This window comes from Amphiura filiformis, chromosome 13 (genome assembly GCF_039555335.1).
Source record: "Amphiura filiformis chromosome 13, Afil_fr2py, whole genome shotgun sequence".
Lineage (NCBI taxonomy): Eukaryota > Metazoa > Echinodermata > Ophiuroidea > Amphilepidida > Amphiuridae > Amphiura > Amphiura filiformis.
In genome coordinates, this window is record NC_092640.1 from 14,518,145 (window position 1) to 14,531,353 (window position 13,209).

Genomic DNA, 13,209 nt, shown 5'->3' on the forward strand with positions numbered 1-13,209 from the left:
AATAAATATTATCTAAAATCTCTCGCCAGCTTTTTCGCCTAAGTCCATTGATTACGTAATAGCACATGTTTCTAGTCTGTGAAAATACTGATGTCATTAAAAATTTATTTCTGCTTAAAGAAGCTGAAAAGTAACAAAAGCTGGCGAGAGAATTTAGGTAATCTTGTTATGTTTAACTTTCAATTAAAAAAAAAAAAGGCTACATTAAGTCAATTTTTGTGACAATAATTCTGAAATTCCCCTATTTTAGGCTTTTTTCACAGAAAACACTTTTGCGTGTATAAGTGTCCAAATATTATGTAACATTTGGCAAATTTCATTCATAAAGAAAGATCTATTTATAACAATTAATCTCTGCTACTTTAAAAGTCTCTGACCAAAGTCTAATTCTTTCACTAGGTGGGAAAACATTATTCAGATAACGCCCTCAAAGTTCTGTAAAACTTTTTTCCGCTAAAACAGGGAGTCTTCAGGGGAGTCTTTTAAGATTGCCGTAATTTTGCTCGCTGCCGGGTCTTTTTCGTGAACTCTCATGATGCGTGTTATCGCAATTGGAAAAAAAATTTTAGGCGATGCCCGGCGCTGCATGGGCTCCTTTAGTTGTAGTTTGTACAGCGCTCAATGGGACAGGTCTGGCGAAATCATGAAATTACCAGACATGTAAAACCAAATAATAAGGGTTCAGTTATAGAAACATGCATATCTCCACTTCATTTATGACTATGAGGTATTGGATATTTACCAAATTGACTGGTAAGTTAATTGTGCGCACGTAAACTAGTGAAATTGGGAGCCAAATAGCTCCGTATTTTATACAAGCAGTGTGTGTGTGTGTGTGAGTATAGGGATCGTGAATGCTCACAGCTGAGCTTCATGACATGACAAGACAAGAGCCGCTGTACATTGTGTCGCTCACTAGAAAGCACTGATAATTTCATATATTCTTACTGTACAACTCATAGCATTAAAAAAAATTCCCATTTGACAAAAATGTTCAATGAAACTACGGCTACGCTACGCAATGTTATTATTCTATTCATGCATACACGATACTATTGTGATTGCGCAATATCAATGAGACGGCTAAGTTAGTGAAAATTAACATTTTGTTTTTTGCGGATTCAGAATGATTTAAATGATGCCCCGATCTGTAATTTGGGGAAGATATTTATTACAGGATAGGGCACAATTAAGGAAATTTTGAGGGGATTCGGTGCATGACACGATAGCCGACGATCCGACCTTAAAGCCATGTTGTAACATTTCCATAAAAAATAGATTAGTATCTATTTTCCATAAAATGTTAGCTTTTACTGTCATATATTTTCACTTTTAATTTTGAGCTGAACAACTGAGGTAAAGCAAAGAAAATTTGAATTTACTACTAAAGCCAATTTCGTCAATGCTTGTCACTCCATCTGTTGTGTTACGGCATGGTCCTTTGTATAAAGTACTGTGTTATGAACATCGAGTACATGTTTGCTAATATTTCCATTGTAATAATTAAACAACAGTACCTGTGTTTTATTCAAAATCTCAGATTTTGACTAAACTATGATGTATGCTGAGTATGTTAGTTTAATAACGTACATGATAATTGAGTAAAAAACAGAATTTTGAAAAATATTGAGGGCGTCCTCCTCAGCAAATGTTACAATTTGGCTCTAATGCATGGGAAAACATCTTTCAGAACTAATTTGCTGAAAGTTCTTGATCACAGCTTTCAAATGTCGATCCTAACAAGCTAAAAGGAATGTAATATCAGAAACACAACTATGCAGACTTGGTAATTTATTTAACTTGCCTGTTTTCTTGCACTCTTGGTTCCATACATATCAATGAGATGGGCTGCTTTCAGAGTTAATAATCTTGCCTGGTCAATTTCTATACGAGACTCTGCTATCTGGTGCTGAACAACACCCTGTATGTAGTACACAAAAAAACAACAGGAAAATGTAGCACTTCAATAAACTGGTAGCAAAGGGCTACTATATAGACTGCAGCATATCCACCAGAGGGGGGGGTACTCAAGTTTGGTTTAGGGAGAAAGTGAATTTGAAAGTGGACCCCTCACTGAACCAATTTTTCAAGAAATTTTGACCCACTGAAACAACATTTTTCCAAATCTCTTGAAAATTTCTTTAAAATTTTGCTACAGTGAGGCAAAATTGGCATATTTTCCAAAAAAAAAAAAAATTTGAACAAAATGACCCATCCATATATCAATGGCTTGGGTCATTTACCAAAATTGGCAATGAAAAAGGGCTCATTCATATACCAAAAGGTCATAAATACGACCCATGTTTGCGGCACATCCCTGTACGGTCATTTGTATTGAGTCCGCTCCCCCAGCATTTCCATTGCCTACTCTGATTCTCAATTCTCTGATGCAACTTTTTCCTCCGAACTGCAGAAAGTTGTTGCCATAGCAAGCAAAGGTTGTTGCAAAAGCCTTTTTTAATTATTAACCTTAATACAAATGCTGAAGGGCTCTGGGATGGTAACTTATTTTTTTTTTTTTTGCTTCTTGATTTCTGTATGTTCCGCCCACTTACCTCTGCTGTATGTGTAAATATCTGATTACTAGCTATATACTTGATTGTCATGATGAAATATGAGAAAATTACTAATCCCAATTCTTATTCATGCTATAGGTGCCATATAAAATCCATGCTGCTGCAAAAGCATTTTATATGACAGCCCTTTTCAGAAGTAGTCCCAAAACTATTTTAAATACAGAAGAACCTGTTTATATGACTTACCATCATAGCCAGCTTTCGTCCAAATGCTTCACGTTTTATGGCCCTATCACACATCAAGGAAAGCGCTCTCTCAGCCATCCCAATTGCCCGCATACAATGGTGAATGCGCCCTGGTCCAAGGCGTCCCTGAGCTATCTCAAAACCTCTTCCTTCACCTATCAAGATACAAGGGTATATGAATAGATATGGACAATATTATCCTGATATCATTTTACATATGGACACTATTATTATTCTGATTTTGTTTTATATGTGACACGATCTGGTCCAAGGATGCCAAAGGAGGCATTTTTAAAAATTGATTTACTATAATTATTACCTTACACAAAAATTAAGCTATCCTATACTGAAAGCACAAACGGTCTTTTAGCATACTTAGTTCTAAAGTTATGAAGTTTTGTGTATTTTCTTATGTATTTTGCTGGGTTTTTTACTACATATTTTTGCCTTTATCTCAATTTCAAATTTGCCGCGTTTGGACCCCATATACCAGATCAGTACATATTGAACAGAGAAAGTAAACTGGTTGGCTTGCACATGCACAAAGGCAAAACAAAGTTTGTAACAAACTTTGCAATAGCAGCAATCACAACAGCAAATCACCAAACTTTGCAATAGCAGCAACAATCACAACAGCAAATCACCCAATCAAAAGGATCAATAATTATAGATATCTTGGTGAGACATTGAAAATGGACACCAACATAACTGCGGAAATCTCAATCAGAGTGAAAGCAGGATAGAGATGTTCATGAATGCATGCAAGACCGTACCAATATAATCAAGGAGAATTATTTTCAATCAGTGTGTTTATAACAACCATGACCTATGGAGCAGAGACATAGTCAACACCAAAGGAAATTGATAACAGACCAGAGGCAAGAAAAATGACAAATTAAAGTGAGACACATCAAAATAAGGTAAGTCAGGTCAAAGAAATAATGGAAAAGATTACAAAAATGAAATGTAGATGGACAGGACATCTGTCAAGAATACAAGACAACAGATATGGACTAAGAGAATAACAGATCTGGAGGAAGACAGAAAAGGAGATGGAGAGATGACATCACCACTTACATGGAAACAACAATTTGGGAAAGAGTAGAAACAAGTGGAAAATTCTGGAGGGCTTCACACATCAGTGGGTGGAATGGCCTGATGAGGTGAGGTGAGGTGAATGCCATTATTGATTGATTGATTGATTGCATGATTGATGAAATTCTACCCCTGTCATGTACCCTATAAACCACTGTACAATACTACTCTCCCACAATCATGTTGCAAATGCCCACTGAAGATTTAACATTTCCAAAACTATAATCAGAGCCATAGATAAATCAAACTCGGAAACGATTTGTTTACCAACAAGTTCTTGTGATGATTAAATTTCTGAATGCGGCATTAAAACAATGTGGCTTATAGTTAATTCTGCACTTCAAACATACACACCGTCTCAAAAATTTAGAAATAAGAAACTTTCTTTCCTGAAGGCACCATATCAACAATGCCGAGAAAAGTTGCTTTTTGCCTTGCAAAATTACCAAATTTTTCTCCATTTTCTGCACTTCCTTTTTTCCCGATGAAGGCACCAGATGAAATGACCCTCCTTATAACACACTACTAACCAATCAAGGGTTGTGGGGAGTTTGTTTGACAGTGATGTCAGATGCAAACTAGTCTTTTTAATTCTGTCTCAGATTATACCTACCCAATAACAAGTTTCCAAGTGGAACCCTGACATGCTCAAAAGCCATCTCATAATGTCCCTTAGGCGCATCTGAAATAGAATAACATTGAAAATGAGAGAAAACTTGCATAACTACCTACCCAATAGCATGTTTCCTACAGGGACTCTCACATTCTCAAACGCCATCTCATAATGACCATGTGGTGCATCTGAAAACAAATAACATTGACAAAATATGTGATCTGATAGTTTCAAACCTGTTTTAAAGATCGGTGATCATATTGACAGCCTCATCTCTCCAACTTTACTCCCTCAAAATGCTGATTTTACTGGTATCAGGTGAAAGTTTACATTTTTCTCAAGCTTAAATTAGGCGGTTTCAACAAAAACGGGATATTTTGTTGGCATACCACCCTGGAAATCATGTACTCTTCTCTTCTAAACAAATTTTTGCTTCTATAGAACCCAAACCACTGGAGCAATTTAACTCAAAACTATTAGTAGCAAATAACAGAGCCTTATTAGTGGTTAAGCTGAGAGCAGGGTATAAAGACAAAATGGGATATTTAACATGGAATTGTAATAACTCTACTTACGAGGGTCGGTCAGTATGTAATAAGAGTTGACTTATGACGCTATATGTGGATTGTTTTCATGGCATTTCTCAATGATTACATAAACACTGTACCTTTGTCTTTCAAACAACACATGTAAAAATTACATCACACATATGATTACGTAACAGCATTAGCATAATATCAATGGTCTGGAGTCACCTGTTGAAGATGAGTCGTTTTTGATAAGGGAAATAAGAGGCTGAAATGAGGTATTGTTGTATATTTTATATTTTCTTGGGAATTAAAGTATAGAGAATGCTGCCTTTTGGAACAATCATAGAACACAAACTTCCAGTTCATTACACCATGTTTGTTGGGCTGTAAAGGTTTTAGTTTATTTAAAATGTGTGGTCAAATGTGTTTTATTTTTGACAAAAACAATGCTTTTCTTTCTATAAACATTTTGATATTGCCAACAATTATAGCAAACATGAAAATTTAAGTTTTCTTGCCAGTTCTGTTGACTAATCCCCAAACATTAAAACCGGAGTCTCCCTAGAAAATATTTGAATCTGTGATTAAAATATAACTGTTATTCTACCATCGTTACATTTATACAAAAAGTGTGGTGCAGAGAGAGAGAGGCCATCGTTTGAAGGAGAAATTTATTTTAAAAACTTTTCTGTTCATTTGAGGTTGAGATCATTCATAAAATTCATATGAATATTAAAATTAAAATTTTCATAGCATTTTGTAATATTTTAGGCCCTATTTACATGGATTTTAGCAATTTTTATGCATTTCCAGCATGTTGTATCAATCATCCAACCTACGCATGTGCAAATTGTTGTTTGATTTGCACCAGTTATCATTGTACTGAGTACCAGCTCTCACATGTGTCCAGTCATTATATTTTAATCTGTTTCATTTAGGAGATAATCAATGTCATTTGTAATAACTGCTTTTTCATTTTCGCAATTTTTGCAGAGTAATGTTGCTTCCATTCAAGCCCTAAAGTTGTTGAAGTTCCCAGACGTCCTATTTCCTCCCAAGTTTAATCGCAAGGCTCATATTTTACCAAAAGCAAACTGAGGACCTAATGTTTATTCCTGCCTAACACTAGCCACATTCACCTTGTACTTTTGCTGTTCTCGGACATTTTAAACATGTGCCTTTGCTGTAATTTAAAAGGCCCGCCTTTTTGCGTGATTTGGCAGTGTCCATAGTCAATTGACTTTATGCTAATGATGTTACGTAATCATGTGTGTGATGTAATTTTTACATGTGTTGTTTGAAAGTCAAAGGTACAGTGTTTATGTGATCATTGAGAAATGCCATGAAAACAATCCATATATAACGTCACAAGTCAACTCTTATTACATACTGACCCACCCTCTTAAGTAGGGAAATTAGCTACATGTACATGTATTTGAATGGTGCTTTAACTTTGTCAATACTGCTGTATTCTTATTTTTTATTGCAAAAATATCTAATAACAATTTTAATGATTAATCCTTCACTTGTAAGTAATTTACACATCTTAATATTTTGGTTTTTTTTACACTTTCACTGGGATCACTGAATGGGCATTTAAATCAACCTAAGACACATCTGTGTTAGTCTCAATTTCTTACAAACTTCAACACAATAGATTCACACTTACCAACATTTCCAAAGACTTCTAGAGGTCTGACTTTCTTAACTCCTGGAGTGTCTAGTGGAACAAGAATCATGCTGTGACGCTTATGTCTGAAAAAAAGTTACACAGCATTATGAGCTTGAAGGTCAAGTAAAATAAACCAAACAAACCACAGTGATTTATAATAATACTCTATGCATGGACTTTTAAGTCCATGCATAGACTTAAAAACCCCATAAGACTTAGCACACTCTACAGGAATTTGTTGACCAATGCATTGAAGAGGCCTATCAATTTAGTAATCTTTACAATAAGCTGATCCGGAGGGTGTGATGTGACATCACTCAATTAAAACCAAAATCAGCTTGCCAGTTCAGTTTGAGAAAACATCCTGATAGGATGTCAAATGTTACTACGTCTAGATATTACCCAAGAATTTTAATTTTATTAATGAATACTTTCCAATATCTTTCCAAGATTTATGTAACAACACTGCCATGCTGTTAATACCAACTCAAGGATAACCTGTTCAAAGATTTACATTGAGTACTGACATCACTACCAGCTCAAGGAGAACATGTTCCAAGATTTAGATTAAGGACTGACATCACCACCAACTCAAGGAGAACATGTACAAAGAGTTACTTTAAAGTACTGACATCACTACCAACTCAAGAACCTGTTCAAAGACTAATACACTAAAGTACTGACATCACTACCAACTCAAGAACCTGTTCAAAGACTAATACACTAAAGTACTGACATCACTACCAACTCAAGGAGAACCAGTTCAAAGATTTACATTAAAGTACTGACATCACTACCAACTCAAGGAGAACCTGTTCAAAGACTTACACTAAAGTACTGACATCACTACCAACTCAAGGAGAACCAGTTCAAAGATTTACATTAAAGTACTGACATCACTACCAACTCAAGGATCGAGAACCTGTTCAAAGACTTACATTAAAGTACTGGCATCACCACCAACTCAAGGAGAACCTGTTCAAAGAATAGCACTGACATCACTACCAAACTCAAGGTGAAACAAAATATCATCGTCAACCATTCCATACCATAGCACTCCTCTCCTTATAAGCACCCCTACAAGTAAAATTTCTGAATGAAATTACATTTCCCACCCATTTTTACTTCAGATTAACTCTATTATATAAAGCTAATTACTGTTTATGCATGGAAATTTCCATCTGCACTTTCTTCATAATTTTAATATGTGCCTCCTTCCCCAAAAACAATTTGACTGAAGCACCGCAGCTAACTATGTAAAATATGGTAGAGTTACTAGTTACTATTATATCACTCATACATAAATTCTAGACAGTTCATTGGTTGATTACCATTTGACATTTTTACCATCATCCACTCCGTGTGATAGTCTTTACCATCATGTGCTTTGCCGTAGTGCGCCTGCGCCAAGCCGTGCGCTGACTCTTGGACTTGCCGATTTAGTTATGGGGTGGACCCCAAAATGTGAAGTATATCACCGCAAAACATGGTGTTATGTTGATGAATAAATGTATTTCATACCTTAAATAGTATTTTAGTAATATAATTTATGCATGAGTGATATAAAACAAATATTAACTGTCTTAAATTAGTGTAATGGTGAAATATAATCACTCGGTGAAAGATGTATTGTTCCATTCCACTCGCCGTTCCGGCTCGTGGAATGGAACAATCCATCTTTCACCTCGTGATTATATTTCACCATCACACTCATAGACAGTTAATATTTGTATACTATTAGTTTGTATACTACCTTGGTGCTGAGTCTCCACCAGTTCTTCCCATCACAACTGCAATCTTACACCTTGGATCACCAGCTCCTAATAAGCAAAGACAACAGATTTCTGATCAATTTCATGTCATTTGCATAACGAGTAAAGAATGTATGTGCTATTGGACATACAAAGAGCAAACAACCACAATCACCAAAAACTACAGAATAGAATGTGCCACAATAACATTCCTGGGCATGTGTGGGTTTTGGTACCTAGACTTTATGGAATCCCATCACTGAACAGACCTGGGCAAAAACATTGTATTCCTAACACTGAAGCTAATATCATACTAACAATCACAGCATGTGATTCAGTCGCTACCAGCGCTCAGTCGTGTCTAGCGACAAAGTTGCTTTGAGTCAAGTAACTGAAGTTAAGTCATACAAAATATGCATCTTTCTAAACTATTATTGCTAATGCAAGCGTCAATTTGAAGCTTGAACATACTCACCTCATGCCTCGACATATTATCATTGGCATCAAATCGACGTCGATAATATGTCGAGGCAGCAGGGCAGGTTTAAGCTTCAAATTGACGCTTGCATTAGTATGATATGGACATAAGCAAGAAATCTTACCACTACTCCACCATTTCCTGCCATTGATGACATACTGGTTGCCGTCTCGCTCAATGCTCAGTTCCATATTAGTTGCATCGCTAGAAGCTACTTGTGGCTCAGTCATACAGAAACATGAACGGATCTCCCCATTCAATAATGGTTTCAACCATTTTTCTTTCTGTTCTTCGTTACCAAAGAGGTGTATTGTTTCCATGTTTCCAGTATCTGTAGGAAAAACAAACAAACATCAGAAAGGTTCCCTCCTATGGGCTTGCTCTAACGTTTTTGGCCACTAGCCAGTCGGGCAGGTAACTCATAAAAGTTACCAGCCCAACAGATATTGTACATGCCTGACATATACTTAGAGAAAGAGCCACATTCATAAGAAGCACAATTTGCAAACATCTAACATACTGACAGTGTTGCGCTGCGTGTGTATTTATTGATGCATGGAAAAGGAACCTATTTATTTTTCTGAGTTTTCATATATTTTACTCTCTACAACAATTCATGCACACACACTTTCAATCATCAGGCCCATACGGAATATTTATTGGTAGGGTGTGGGACTTCCAAAATGTCAGGGATTGAGTTTTGAGGCATGCGAGTGCAATCACCTTAAATTAAAGTGCGATTTATAGCACACTTCACTTCTTAAACTTCTTGACTATGCAATTTAATAGCATGTCTGACAGCCCACCTTAACATTTCCAGAAGTGCGTTTTGTAGCATGCCCGATTTCAAAACTCAACCCCTGAAAAGTAGACCTTTTTTTGAAAAAGTACGCGTATGCCGATTTTTGGACGTAAGTGGCCACGAACCCCTAAATATTGCCATTTTTAAAACCTTTTTTCGACTTTCTGAACACTTTATCACCAAAAAGTGGAATTAGAAAAGTTCGGAAAAGACATCCCAGAGTAGCTCAGCTGCGGCCTGCAGTTTGTCATCCTCAAATTCTTACCCGCCAGGTGGGCGGGCACTTTTGAAAATTTACCTGCCCAACAGCAAAGTTACCCGCCCCTGGCATTCGGGCGGGTGTTGAAGTACATCCCTGTTCCCTCCCTAACTCAGTGGGTCTTAAAACATAAAACTATCATACTGTGTGTAACCCCTCCCCTAATATAATGCCTTTCCAATATTTCATCAATCAAAATGTTGCTAAATAACAAAATTCAATACGTCACAATCACAATATTGGATGGCATAATAAAAATCTCAGCTTTTACCAAAAGACTTGAAAGAATCATAGGATTCTCACACATTTTATTTGATGCTGTATGTGTCAATTTTGATTCGATTTGATTTGTTCCGGTCTGACAAGAAACCCTCCAATTTCTATTGGCATCTATTTCAACACCAGGACAGGTTGGGAATATTCAGGCGTTAACACCCTACGCTTCTGGAAACTGACTGCGCTCTACATCCCCTCTGAAGGACAGAATTCTCTCATGGTCCATATACCCTAATGCAGCATGGGGAGAGCGGAAGCCTTAATTTAATCTAAACATGTTGCCAATTAAGTTGACACTACATTATCCAGGTCAATATCTCAGCAAGTTTTCCACCGCCAGGATTTGAACCGAAGACCGCATGCATTAAAAGCAAGAATTTTAACCACTGAGCCATACTCTACAAGAATTTACATTGAAACACATAATTGTGCATGCTCTTTCTCAAAAGAATTTTCAAAAAAAAAATAAATAAATAAATAAATAAATAATAAAATAAATAAATAAATAAAAAATAATTAAAACCCATTATAGGTACGTAGCTAACCCCAAGTAATAAAACTAGACTATCCATTTTTATGTTCACGATTGGACTGTCAGTTTATTAACTTGCCTGGTGCACTGCAGTTGAATGGTTCTGATCCAATTGGGGACCTTCCCATCTCTTCAGCCATGAAGGCATAATCCAGCTGGCCTAAGCCACTCTCACCAGGTAGGAATATATTCCACAGTCCTGCAGCTTTAGCTTTGGACTATTTAGCTAATTAACATACCTGGTGCACTGCAGTTGAATGGCGCTGATCCAATAGGAGACCTTCCCATCTCTTCAGCCATGAAGGCATAATCCAGCTGACCTAAGCCACTCTCACCAGGTAGGAATATATTCCATAGTCCTGCAGCTTTAGCTTTGGCCTCTTTAGTTAATTAACATACCTGGTGCACTGCAGTTGAATGGTTCTGATCCAATTGGAGACCGTCCCATCTCTTCAGCCATGAAGGCATAATCCAGCTGACCTAAGCCACTCTCACCAGGTAGGAATATATTCCATAGTCCTGCAGCTTTAGCTTTGGCCTCTTTAGTTAATTAACATACCTGGTGCACTGCAGTTGAATGGTTCTGATCCAATAGGAGACCTTCCCATCTCTTCAGCCATGAAGGCATAATCCAGCTGACCTAAGCCACTCTCACCAGGTAGGAATATATTCCATAGTCCTGCAGCTTTAGCTTTGGCCTCTTTAGCTAATTAACATACCTGGTGCACTGCAGTTGAATGGTTCTGATCCAATTGGAGACCGTCCCATCTCTTCAGCCATGAAGGCATAATCCAGCTGACCTAAGCCACTCTCACCAGGTAGGAATATATTCCATAGTCCTGCAGCTTTAGCTTTGGCCTCTTTAGTTAATTAACATACCTGGTGCACTGCAGTTGAATGGTTCTGATCCAATTGGAGACCTTCCCATCTCTTCAGCCATGAAGGCATAATCCAGCTGACCTAAGCCACTCTCACCAGGTAGGAATATATTCCATAGTCCTGCAGCTTTAGCTTTGGCCTCTTTAGTTAATTAACATACCTGGTGCACTGCAGTTGAATGGTTCTGATCCAATTGGAGACCTTCCCATCTCTTCAGCCATGAAGGCATAATCTAGCTGACCTAAGCCACTCTCACCAGGTAGGAATATATTCCATAGTCCTGCAGCTTTAGCTTTTGGCCTCTTTAGTTAATTAACATACCTGGTGCACTGCAGTTGAATGGCTCTGATCCAATAGGAGACCTTCCCATCTCTTCAGCCATGAAGGCATAGTCCAGCTGAGCTAAGCCACTCTCACCAGGTAGGAATATATTCCATAGTCCTGCAGCTTTAGCTTTGGACTATTTAGCTAATTAACATACCTGGTGCACTGCAGTTGATTGTCTCTGATCCAATTGGAGACCTTCCCATCTCTTCAGCAATGAAGGCATAGTCCAGCTGACCTAAGCCACTCTCACCAGGTAGGAATATATTCCATAGTCCTGCAGCTTTAGCTTTGGCCTCTTTAGCTAATTAACATACCTGGTGCACTGCAGTTGAATGGTTCTGATCCAATTGGAGACCTTCCCATCTCTTCAGCCATGAAGGCATAATCCAGCTGACCTAAGCCACTCTCACCAGGTAGGAATATATTCCATAGTCCTGCAGCTTTAGCTTTGGCCTGGATATATTATATAATTATTCAGATTAATTGTGTAAAAGTAAACATGCAGACATATAACATTAAATATACTAAATTGAATTCACTTGCATCACATTTAAAGGGTACAAAACAGTTGATACTGTATTAGAATAGGATCCCACAACTCGTAAGTTTATCCTAACGCTTTTTGAAATAAATTGAAATAAATTGATAAATATTTTACGAAATGTACAAATGTAAAAGGTAACATTATTTGTTGTCCACAAGTGCACCAGTTTATAGCATCACACATCATTGTGTTTGGTCACAATGGTTCATTTTGTAAAAGAGGCCGTTTTAAAAGTTACACATGAGTCTCCATGCAAGTCAACATCCCTTAACAAACACATGAACAGGCCTGTCCTACTGTATTGTTTGAGAGTTGATGCCTGTGGACTCAAATGCAATGATGTGCAATGATATAAATTGATCTACATGTGTACAACAAATAAGGCGGCACATATTCTTTCACATTTTTACATTTCGTAAAATGTTTTTTTGATTTATTTCAAAAAGCATTAGGGGGAAATTATAAGATGTGGATCCTATATGATCACTTTTGTAAGGCAAGAATCTGCCATTTTTAGTGACAATTTTGTTATAAAAATAACAAAAATCACAGAGTTTTTTTTCTTGTGTATATAGTAAACTTATCACTTGCTGCTCGAGAAATTGTACAAAATAATGCACTTGTACTGAGATGTTGATGCATCTAATGCACTCCCACCTGCTGGGCTTGTGGGGTATTATTTTGTACAA

General features: G+C 37.1%; 1 protein-coding gene across 1 annotated transcript in view; it reads right to left on the bottom strand.

Moving 5' to 3' along the window:
• The window catches only part of LOC140168027 (acyl-CoA dehydrogenase family member 11-like), a 47,001-nt gene that overhangs the window by 4,075 nt on the left and 29,717 nt on the right, over window positions 1–13,209 (bottom strand). Inside the window, exons 11-17 of the mRNA XM_072191331.1 lie at window positions 12,291–12,429; window positions 9,026–9,232; window positions 8,426–8,492; window positions 6,670–6,755; window positions 4,590–4,658; window positions 2,763–2,917; window positions 1,805–1,921 (exon numbers count right to left, since the gene is read on the bottom strand). Coding sequence (XP_072047432.1) covers window positions 1,805–1,921; window positions 2,763–2,917; window positions 4,590–4,658; window positions 6,670–6,755; window positions 8,426–8,492; window positions 9,026–9,232; window positions 12,291–12,429 — 840 coding nt within the window. The remainder of the gene's footprint in view (window positions 1–1,804; window positions 1,922–2,762; window positions 2,918–4,589; window positions 4,659–6,669; window positions 6,756–8,425; window positions 8,493–9,025; window positions 9,233–12,290; window positions 12,430–13,209) is intronic.